At 39.8% G+C, this 11970-nt stretch overlaps 1 protein-coding gene across 1 annotated transcript; it reads left to right on the top strand.

Moving 5' to 3' along the window:
- Positions 1–213: 213 nt before the first annotated feature.
- Positions 214–6119, top strand: LOC118556112 (high affinity immunoglobulin gamma Fc receptor I-like). The gene is made up of 5 exons (XM_036146839.1): positions 214–610; positions 1119–1373; positions 2076–2318; positions 3032–3145; positions 6073–6119. Exons 1-5 carry the CDS (start codon positions 580–582, stop codon positions 6117–6119), a joined length of 690 nt encoding a protein of 229 aa, XP_036002732.1. The 5' UTR covers positions 214–579.
- The last annotated feature ends 5851 nt before the right edge of the window (positions 6120–11970 follow it).

The raw sequence follows: 11970 nt of genomic DNA, 5'->3' as shown, positions 1-11970 counted from the left end.
TATTGTATTTTGAATAATTTCAATACACTTGTATCATGCCACTTTCATGTTCTGTTGCTTAATAATAAGGACCAATCAGAATCCAGCATCCGTAGATCTCATGCTGTGCAGAGGGCTTTGAGACGTAAAAGCAGCGATATCTATTCTAATATAAAACAATATCTGCACATGTTTTCAAATGGATTTTAAAATGTTTGAAACTGTGAGGTAACATTTTCTCATCCTTGTTGACCGGACAAACAGTTTAGCTGTAATCGCTGAGGAGGTGCCACCTCTAGAGGAAGCCGCTGATCATCTCAAGCTGATATCACCTTGAGTTGCAAACTGCATCAGAGGCGGCAGTGATGAGATGGTCACTTTCTGCTGCTTCCTGCAGACTCTGGTGGGCCAAAAACTTTTCTGAGCATCAGAGGATTTCTTTTTTTTTTTTTCACATCTCTTGCACAAAGATGTTTACAGATTTGAACCAGAGAATGACCGACTTAGCAGGAAGCTGTGGTGTGGTTGACACACTCTTTAGCGGTGTAAAGAACTCCCTCCAATGGGTAAAGCGCCTCTCCGTCAGAACAGCAGCTGAGGATGGAGATAGCGGTGCTCTGCGCTATAGTTGGTGAGTAGAAATAAGTTTTAATCTACTTCAAAAGCACACTTATTTAAGAGACGTCTTGTGGTTTAATGATTTTAAGACTGACTTTTCAGATTTAGACTTTATTATCCGGAATTAATCCCAAAAAAAGTTTATCGCTAAAGATCGGAACTAAAATGAAAACAAAACTAAGATCTATCTTAAGGAGAGACCTCTTCTGCTGAATAAGCAGTTTGTTCGTGGGGAAAACATTTTATTGTTCTTCAAGATCAGTGGGTTTCCTGCATCAGTGTTTGGTCTCTGATCGTTACTGATGCATCGGGTCGAATCGATTTTATCTACCGAGCAGCCGTCGATGTTCCCAGCTCCCTGCTGCATCACTGCAGGAGAACGTTATGTGTTACCAGTCATATCGTTTTACGAAAGCGTTTGATTGGTTTCAAAAGGCTGCAGACAAAACGAAACTTATTGTTTTTTTATTTTAAATCAGTCAGAACGTTTTCTTACTGCAGGTTTTCTTTCCTCTTTGCAGGTTGCCTCAGAGTCCTTCCCAGCAGATCCCAGTTCTTCCAGTATGAGCCTGTTACTCTGAGCTGTGAGGGAAACTCGTCTGAGTGGAGAGTCCGAAGAAACACGTCAGTAAAAACAAACGAAATCTGTCCGTCCCCATCCCAGAGAAAGTTCTCTATGTGCTCCCTTCCTGAGCTATATCCAGTAGACTCTGGAGTTTACTGGTGTGAATCTGCAGCAGGAGAACGCAGCAATCAAGTCAACATCACTGTTACAGGTGGGTTGGAACAGAAAAGGAGCTGATCTGAAATATTTGTTCACCTACACTGATTCAGTATGAGGAAGGGTGACCTGAATGTGGTCTGGCAGAGAGAAAAGTCCTCTAAACAAAATAAAGGACACAGTCAAACTTTCACAAAAAAACTTTAATTGCATCATATCTAGTTTGTCACTTTAGGATGTTCAATATTTTTACACCATGACACTTTAATTTAATGATAAGACAGCAGTGTTGTCTACATCTGGTTTGAGCTTTTCGGCTTTCTCGAGACTATTTCTAACGTCCCTGGTGTATCAAGAACAACATTATTTCTGACGTTAGAAATACCTCAAAATGGTTGCCCGAAGGCCACAAATGTCTTCAGCGAGTCAAGCAGCGAATCAAAAAGACAGACGTAACTATGATGCGGTTTTCTCTGACGTTGTGGGTAATGTGGAAACTAAATGGTAATAAAGAGCTATTATTTGTGGCGTTTCCTTTAAAAGGAAACTGCGCTACATGTGTGAAATTGTCAAAGATCCGGTGTCTAAGACCAAACACACATCCTCTGCTGTTTTCTGGTAATGTCAGAGTGTATCTGGGTAGAGCTCAGACAGATCGTATATGTTGGCTATGAGGAGTAAAATAATGTCATTAAAACTTTGCTTGCTTGAGTCTGGTTATCTTTTTTACTCGTTTTTCACCACATTGTGTTTCCAGAAGGACCGTTGATCCTGGAGAGTCCTGGACATCCAGTGAGGGAAGGGGAACACGTGACTCTTCACTGCAGAGCCTTATCGTTTGTCTACAATCTTACTCATTTCTATAAAAATGGCGTCCTCGCTGGGACCAGCTCTACGGGAAACTTTTCCATCCGACGTGTTTCTAGATCTGATGAAGGACTCTACAAGTGCAACGTCTCTGGAGTCGGAGAATCCCCAGAAATATGGCTGGCTGTCAGAGGTGAGACGGACGGCTAGAAGGTTGTGGAAACGTGTTTTAAAATGATTGTCTTTTAGTTGTCTGCTTGAAGTTTTCAGTTATACTTCGTGTCTGCTTCTATTTATCAAAGTATGGAATGACAAGCGTGCCAAAAAGAAATTGTTCATTATCATACTATAAAATTACAGCTTGTAAAATGTAATTTTACAAGCTGTAAAATTACATTAAAAAAAAACGTCTCTCTGTATTTCTGTATTTTCTTTTTGCATCTGTTCATTGTAAAAGAAATAATCTAATGTTGCATTGTTTTAATAAATTTTTTAGTAAAATTTGTAACTTAAAATTTTGTATTAAAATTGTAATTGACTGTTTGAATTCAACTGATTTGAACTGAATAAAGACAAAACTAGATCATGTGCAACAGCGTTAAAGTAAGTTGTCAGAGTGGTTTACGAAGAGCCTTGAGGCGCCATCTGGTTTAATTTGGGTCGATATAGAACTTAACTGATTAGAAATTGAATTACCTGCTTATTAAACCTCAGCGGCATCAGTTGAAGGCGACAGAACAGGTAAAATCACATGAATTTTATCCATCTTTATAAAGGGTGTGGTGACTGCTAATGTTTAGAACATTTTTTTTTTTTTACCTAGAGTACAACCTGCTACCCACAGATCCTATAGAGCTGTATTGTTCTCTTATAGGCCAGCTAACCCGCTATCTTTGTATTTTAAAGGGCACAGTCCTCAAACACCTACTGCTCTCCTCACACACATACTACTTCCTGTTGTGGCCGGCTGTTTGTTGCTGATGTTGCTGATGTTGCTCTGCCTCTGGAGAAACCACGAAGGTCAGTGTGTTTTCACATAAACAGTAAGAAAATTCACATCCTGCTGCTTTTTTATGTGTAAGTGTCATGCTGAAGGTGGGGAATTATCCATTTCGTTTTTAACCTTGACGGGCTTGTATGAAGTGATACTAAAAAGCTCTATAATCTATCATTAAGCCCAGGATTATTCATACTTCTGGCATATTTAAAGGTATACTTTACTTACAAGTAATATTAACGAAAGAGTCCAGACTTCAATCTGATAGAGGAATTCTAGAGGGAACTCAAGATTAGCTTCGTGGCATGGAGGCCTTCTAATGTCACCAAAGATAAATATTTTTCCATTAAATCCTGAGAACGGTGTATACATTTCTACACTGGAGCACAAACTTTCTGTCGTCAGAACCTTACAACACCGGGCCGAGCATGTCCCGACTAAAACAGAAGGGAAGCACAAGGAACAAAAACACATCGGAGATGCCCTCCAAACCTGTGGGTACCCTAACTGGGCTTTTGTCAAATCAGCAAGAAAATCCAAAAGACCCGCTGCAGAACATAATGGTGAGAAGAATAAACGCAAAAACATCATCATCCCATATGTTGCTGGAGTCTCTGAAAAACTCAAGAGGATTTTCTCCAAATACAAAATCCCAGTACATTTCAAACCAAACAGGACCCTCAGACAAAGGCTGGTGCATTCCAAGGACAAAACCCCCAAACCTAAGATGAGTGGCCTTAGGTTTCAACTCTCAAAAACTTATAATACAGCTATAGGATTAATTCCGGCCAATCATCACCTCAGTTCTCACCCTGATGACTTTAATGACTTCCCATTGCTAAGGGGGTGGACCTGTTTCTGTTGAATTTGCATGTTATCTAAGCCATTACAAGGCCTTTGTTGGGTACTATAAAGCTTGTTACTCCACATTACTCCAGACATTTTGAATTGAGAAAGCTTCCCGGATAGGAAGCGAAACGTCTTCAAACTTCGGAAAAAAGTCCATTTGTTTTGTTTTTTAACTTTTTTTGGAACAATTTTTGACATGCAACTATAAATTTATGTAAGCATTTATATATTTTTAAATGATATCCTGTCTTATTTTTAAACTGAGATCATCTTCTTAATTAAAAGAAATAATTATTAGTTGAACTGCATTATTATAATTTTTTATGTATTTAAAATAGAGCAATGCACGTTAATTAATATGTCAGCTCTAAGCATCATTGTTAATATGGTGGACTTGCTACTTTTCATCTGTTGTCCTCAGGCAGGTGAGGACAATAAACATAAAACACCACAGTACAGAGATGACACACACACAGACAAAATACCAGTGACATGGATTTACAATAATCAGGCCCAGGGAAACACACAGTCAACCTGTGAACACATGTCTGGTTGGTTTTCAGCCAGTTCCTGATGTGAGCTAGCAGTGTGTTCCATAGCTACGTACTTCTGCTGGATGCTACCATGTGGGGGAATTTAGTCCTGTGGCGTTGTAGATTGCAGTCTCCTCTGGTCAATTCTGTAGTGTGGCGGTCCTCAATTCTGGTCCTTGAGGGCCTGTGTCCTCCAGCTTTTAGACGTGTCCCTGGTCCAACACACCTGAATCAAATGGCCTAATTAGCTCCTCAGTGTGCAGTCAGGTTCTCCAGACTCCTGCTAATGACCTCATTATTTGACTAAGATGTGTTGAAGCAGAGTAACAAATAAAAGTTGCTGGATACTCGGCCTTGAGGTCTGGAACTAAGGACCACACCGCTCTAGTTTTTATATTATTATTTGTTTTTTTTACTTCTAAAATCCATTAAAGGAGGAGCAAGTCATTTAAAAAAATTAAAAAACAAAGCAAGCATCCATGAATATCACATGACTATCAAAGTTTAAGATGGTATATTTACTTAGAGGAGCGTTACACAAAATTTCACCCCTAGGTGCGCCGTTGAGCACTGTTTGTTGACCAAAACAAGATGTGTGGTAAGCCACGCCTCTCTCTACCTCAAAAATCTAAGCAATAGACAATTTATATATTTAAATCTTTCAATTTTGCCACAAAAACATAATCCCCTAAATGTACACAAAGATCAACAGTAATGCCTGGCCCAATGCTGGTCAAACCCCAAGAATTAACTCACATGCCACAATTGCAGAATTACATTGAATCAAATCATCATAGAAACAAGTGTAACAAGACCGTATGTTCCTAACAGAGCACTTCGCTGTCAGACTGCAGGTCTGCTGAATACTTTTTTTTTCTTTATTAGTAATAGTAATAATAGTAGTAATATTATCTTTATTGTCATTGAAACATACATTGAAACATACATTACAACGAAAATTGTTCTCTGCTTTTAACCCATCACCCTATGGGAGCAGTGGGCTGCCATGTGCAGCGCCCGGGGAGCAATCTGGGGTTAAGGGTCTTGCTTAGGGACCCAGAGACCCCCCCCCCCCAATACTTACTCTGGTATTTACCCGTTCTTCTATACTTGGTGCTTCTTCAAAGCTAACATATATTAGACCAGTTTGGTCTTTTTATCTTTTTCTGCTTCTCTTTTTCATTTTAATTTCATTGCTAATAATTTTATTTAACTGTCCCAATGTTTGCCACGGTCACACCCAATTTTCTCAGTATGAGGGATTGCTGCAAAGCCATCAGCAATGCAGACGACTGTCCACTGTGGCTCTACGCTCTTTCAGGAGGAGTGAATGCTGCTTGGAGAGACTTGATGCAACCTGCTGGGTTTCCTTAGAGAGGAAACTTTCTGACCAACCTGGAGGATTTGATTGAATTTGACTTTGGAAAGAGCCTTGAGATGACATGTGTTGTGAATTGGTACTATATAAATACAATTTAATTGAATTGTATTTATAATCGGCTGTTGAACATTGACCAACATTTTTGATTTGTAACATTTGAAATCTTGCTGTTGTGTTTGTTCTGCAGGTAGAGTGGAGAGTGCTGTGTTATACACCAATGTCACCCCTAACTGAAAGTGAAACCACAGAAAACTACCAGTGAGGGCACTGGAAAGGACCTCTAACACACCGCGTTGCTCTTTGCTTTATTGTGAAAGGACTTGAATACATCGGAGCTCATAGGACCTGGTTATATCTGACATGGATACAAAGCTATTTTAATGTGAGGTTGTATTGTCATTCTTGTCTTTCCATTCAATGAATGAATGAATGAAAACTTTATTGTCATTGTTACAAGAACAACGAAATTTAAAAAGTGCCATCGATCCGTGCATATGTTTTAAAAAAAAAAACAATAGTAAATAAAAAATAAATTTGTTGTGTTCTTTTGCATTCCGCAAAAGAACACAACAATACGGCCATATGCTTTTTTGATGTTCTTCAAACAAGAAGAAGTGAACTTCCTTTGAAATAAATGTCACCTTTGTTCAGTGACCTGCTTTGATTATTTCCAATTTTTCGCTGTATTCCTGTGATTGGTCCCAACTGGTTTTAATATCAACAACCACCTCTCTACTGCATTAAAGCTCCCTGGTTTTCTTGTTCATTGCTGGATTTTTACGTTTTTATAACGCTGTAATAAAATAGGTTTAATATTTTAAACTTATTTTAAACAGTTTTTTTTTGTTTTGTTGTCAGATCACATCTAGAACATGCTTGTCAGCCAATCTTCACAGTCGTGTGGCCACAGTTTTAGCTATAGAGGCTGTACAAAAGGAGGCTAAAAACACAACCTTCTGGAGCTTCTAATTTCATGATGACATAAGAACTAATTGTTGGAAGAGGATCAGTATTTGAACATGGCTGAGATCTGAGTAAGGCTATTAGAGTTTTATCTTAGTGAGGAGGTGTGATTAACATCGTTTCTAGGTGTGACACTGTCTTTTAAGAGCTGTAAATGGTTGACAGTTAAAACAAATACACTCCTTGTAATAAAAGGAGAGAAATTAACTAATTTGAGTGATATGTCAGGAATATGAAACTATGCAAAATGAATTGTCATATAGCATCAAAATGAGCGTACCTTATTTACATCCTCATCATTATTTTGATCTGCTTTTTAAATTTTACTTCCAGTCATGCTACGTTATCTATTTGACATTAATGAACATTTTACTGAGATTGCCAGCTTGTATTTGGCAAAATGGACAATGGCGGGCTGAAACAAACAAAATTTCCCCAATGGGGATGATAATGTTTATGTTATCTACATATTAATAACGTTTATGTGAGGGCAGCAGGCCAATAAAGTTTTACAAGTAGAACGCTTTCAAGAATTAAGATCCTTTATTGCTGAAATTTAGATGAGATGTCAGATCTGAACGCACACATAACACATAGACGCAAATCAAACACTATTCTTGTTTTTTGTATATTTTTATTTAGTTACATCCTGCCTGCTTTAGTGCCTTTCTCTCACCTCCTGTTGCCACCAACTCTCTCTCTCTCTCTCTCTCTCTCTCCTCAATTTTTCTCGCAGCGCCTTCTGCACACCTGTGTCCAATTAACCAATCTCAATCAATCAATTAACCCCCTGCCTTTGTTTCCAGCTCCATTCCTCACAGTATTTGCGCTTCGCTCATTTCTCCACCTGCTGCTGGTTTCTACTGTTCCTTTGCTCTGTGTCCTGTGCTACTCCTGTGCCCACTATTTCTGCCTGTCATCTTGCCTCATCGCTTCCTCGTGTTCCATCCCAGGTTTACGTTGGGGTTTTTGCTCTTGAGTTCTCCAGTGTTTTTTGTAAAAAAAAAAAAAAAAATTTGGTTTTCTTTATTACACTGAACCATAACAGCTCCCTGCCCTGGTCTCTCTGCATTTGGGTCCAACCACCAACCTAACCTCCAAATAGTGATGGGTCGATGAGGCGTCATGAAGCGTTTCGACTCGTTGCCAAACTGTATTGATACTGTGTGACTGAATACTGACACCTGCTGGACATTAAAAATCCCTACAGGCAACCTGGTTGACCGTGTTAACTGACACTGATTTGATGACCAAGTATACACAATAATATAATTTAAGTCATTGTATGTTGCAGTGTATTATTTAATTTAAATTTAAAATATATTTTTAGATACAGACAATAAAAAATAAGAACCTGTTTAATAACATAATAACCTAAGGAAATATGTTGTGAATGTGGAACAAATTTTTTTTCTAAAAAATAAGTAGTTCCAATGTTTTGAAATTGGGTCTGTTACGCTTTTTTGAGATCATTTCTCCAGCTGTGGAAAACAGCCGCTCACACGGCACAGATGAGGCTGGAGAGCAGAGAAATTGTAATGAAAGGCGTCAGAGGTTTGGACAGACTCTTTTGGCTTTTCCAGTATCACAGCATCCTGGGACCCTCTTCCAAGTATCTATGCACCTCCTGGATGGCATCATCTGTGGACTTTTGGTCTGCCTGCCCACTTAAATGTCAAGATGTTGCCAAAGTTTTTTTTTTTAAAGAACAAATTGGCATAGTACATGGTTTACAAATATACGTTTAATAACGTGCCTGAAGTATGTTATGAAGATCTTGATGTTGTGAAGATGTTCCTGGCTCATTTGTGCTTCTGATTACAGATGCACATTCTGACCGCCGTCTGCTGATGGGCTCATTGCACCTGGAGGGACTGAGGAACCTGGGTGATTTAAATTGAGGAGGTGCTTTTGTTTAAATAGGAAATGATCCGTTGAACAAATGCGACATTTAACCTGCAGGAAACAATAGGAACAGTAAAGTAAGTGTCCCTTTGAAATGAATTTCAGTTCAGATAGATCAAGTGGAAACTCTGAGGAACAGGATGAAACAACAAGAAAATTAAAACAAATACCTTGTTTTCCAATATGAGATCAAAATGGTTCCACACGGCAGAAACCTTTCTTTAGGCTTGAGAAAGCTCCATAGTTTTTGATGAACCGCTAAACCAACCAGAGTGGACCTGGGGACAGCAGGGAGTCTGATCAGGATTATATTTCATTTAGGATATTACTGCCATTTTAATTCCAAAAAAGTTAAAAAACAAAACAACTGGACTTATTTCAGACGTTTGAAGTTGTTTCGCTTCCTATCCAGAAAGCGTTCTCAATTCAAAATGTCTGGAGTAGTGTGGAGTAGTAAGCTTTATAGTTGTTTTTTTTTACTTTTTTGGAATGACCATGACCTGGATGACTGAGAATCTTCACCAGCATATGCCATTTTAATGGTTTGTTATCCTTTAATCAGTTTGACAGCTGGCTTTAGGTCCTTGTCCCTTTTTAAAGATCAATTTGTGCCGCTGGCACCAAAGACCACTGGCATTTAGCAGATAGAAATAAGTTTGTTCATTCTAACAGACAAAATAGTATGTCTGACAGTTAGAAAAAAAATTTAAACGTATGGTTTTAACTGTACACAAATGTTTCCAGTAGATAAGTATCTTTTCAACTTTATAGTCACATTTCAACTATAACATTTTTCCACCCAAAATATTAAAAACATGTTCCAGAAAGTACTTAGAAGGGGGTGGAGATGCGTCAGCACGTAAATAGCGTAAGCCGTAGTATTGATAGACATATACAGTGTGCGATTTGCACAAAAACCAGAGGGGGGGATCATTTCAAAAGTTTTAATGAATAAAAGTTTAATTAATAAAGGTTAGTCAGCAGGTGCTCTTTCAGGTAGCTAGATCCAGTAGGTTAGACTTTTGTTTTTAAACTTGCGCCATCTACTGTCGGGACTCGGAGTGGGTATTAATTTACTTTAACCGCTTTGAGCAGAAAATGTAATAATACTCTTTAGATACAAACAACAAAATTAATTTACAAATGTGAAGGACACAAGACATGTATTAATATAGATCCATAATATTCAGGGGTTAAAGCAAAAATAATCAATTTGACTGAAAACATTTTCTAGTCAGCCTGTAGCAAACACTCCTACATCTGACGGGAATAGGATGCTGATTGAAGTGGCACCATGAATGGTAGATTCCGATTAGAGAATCAGGAGACTGGAGATCCGTAACGACAGCTTTAATATAACTTCAAATAATGAAAATGGTCCATTACAGGCTGAGTGGCATAATTACATGTAGACCACGTGTACATGTTGGGGCTCATGGAGCATATGAGTGTGGTTTTATTTATTACGCACACAAATAACCACCATGAAGCACCGACTTTCAGCATGTGTTACACTGTAAACGGTCCGGGCGGAAACAACAAAACCCGACTTCATCTCAGTCTTTCTAACACAGCCCATATATTCCTGGACCGTGGACGTCATGCCACCTTAATAACCTCATTTCCTTATTGTGCAAAGTCCTCTTTAAACAAATCTGGTAGTTCAATTCAATTCAATTCAATTTTATTTATATAGCGCCAAATCATGAAACATGTCATCTCAAGGCACTTTACAAAGTCAAGTTCAATCATATTATACAGATTGGGTCAGATTATACAGATAGTTCCATTGACAATTCCTGTATCTCTCCCACCTTCCAGCTTCAGAGCCTTTGCACCATCAAGGACAGCCCTCTGCATAATCTCCTTCGCTTTCCACATCTATAACATCACCTGGTTAACTTTAATATTTGCAGCATCAAGCAAGTTCTTCCTTCGTACTTTTGCCAAACTGGTCCACAGTCCACTCACCTTTCCACTTTACAATTTCAAAACCCTCCATTGTCATGTTAGCCTTAAGGTGTCGGGCCCACATGCAGAAACACACTCGGTTACACAGGTAGATGTTAAGGGTTTTATTGACTCGGGTGGGTACAGGCGGCAGAACTAATCTGCGGAACGAGGAGACGGCTCGGAGACGGCAGAACTATCTGCGGAACGAGGAGACGGCTCGGACGGGCTCGGGACCAGGGAACCGGATCGATCTAGGGGCAAGGTAAGTGATTAGTGCTAGCATTGGCTGATAGAGGTAACTACTGAGCGTAAGCTTACCACGAGGTGCGAGAGAACACGGCCGGGGAGGTTGGTGTGTGAGTGGAGTGAGTTGTTTTGAGCTTAGCAGACAGGCGAACGCAACGGCAACCCGGACATCTGTTGATGGCAGATGTCCGGGTTGCCGGTGAGCGGGGCGAGGAGGTCCGAGCAGCACCGTGGGTACCGAGATCCAGAACAGCGAGAGGAACCGGAGGACGTTGGAGTGAGCCTTGGATCCACAAGAGCGGTTTCGACTCGGAAGGAGGTCGGAGGAACTGGAGAGTCACGAAGGGGATCTTGGAGCTTGAGAAGGTAACCTTTAGGGAGACACAGAGGCAAAGTTTTAGCGTCGAGGGAAAGCTGGCGAGAGGTCGTAGCTGCTTAGGCATACCGCAACGAAAACACTCTGGCGTCCTCTCGCTGTTCGAGCGCTGTTCTCGTAGGCCACTCGGGTGCTGCTGGATGAGTCGCAGGTGTGCGTCTCCGCCCACCAGTCAACCACGAACACCTGTGGAGGAGAAATAGCAGGACTGGCAGGGAGCTGCACAGCCCTGCTAACTGAGTCCTGACATCCATAAACTGCAGCTAATTCAAAAGACAGCAGCTTGCATCATTACATCATCTTCTTCACACCTGTACATTAACTCTACTGTAACATTCAATATAAATCAATCCTATATACTCTGTGTCCGCACCTCTCGCACATTGACTGCTGGAGATGGTCAACAGCCCCTCCACGACCTTCTTTGTTACAGAAAAGCGCAGGTGGAATAATATTTATGATTTTTTTTTTTACTTTTTCCGAATCAGACCCAGTCAAACCGGGACATAATTTCACATTCCGACCCTCCTTCTTCTTCTTAAAAAAAAAGCACGTCATGCTAAATTAGCCGAGCTAGAGCATTACTCTTTCAGTTTTAAATAAAACATAACAGCAGCAGACACACTTACCGAGGGAAGTTGT

Source organism: Fundulus heteroclitus, chromosome 14 (assembly GCF_011125445.2).
Source record: "Fundulus heteroclitus isolate FHET01 chromosome 14, MU-UCD_Fhet_4.1, whole genome shotgun sequence".
In the NCBI taxonomy this organism is placed as follows: Eukaryota; Metazoa; Chordata; class Actinopteri; order Cyprinodontiformes; family Fundulidae; genus Fundulus; species Fundulus heteroclitus.
The sequence above is the reverse complement of the archived record's forward strand: the minus strand, read 5'-3'. Positions and strand labels throughout refer to the sequence as shown.

What these genes read in the sequence shown, in the direction of transcription:
- LOC118556112 (XM_036146839.1), top strand. Translation starts at nt 580, where the DNA reads ATGGAGATAGCGGTGCTCTGCGCTATAGTTG. An exon ending in GGTGCTCTGCGCTATAGTTG is followed by an intron (nt 611 to 1,118) that starts GTGAGTAGAAAT and finishes TCCTCTTTGCAG; the next exon opens with GTTGCCTCAGAGTCCTTCCC. An exon ending in CCTCTGGAGAAACCACGAAG is followed by an intron (nt 3,146 to 6,072) that starts GTCAGTGTGTTT and finishes TTTGTTCTGCAG; the next exon opens with GTAGAGTGGAGAGTGCTGTG.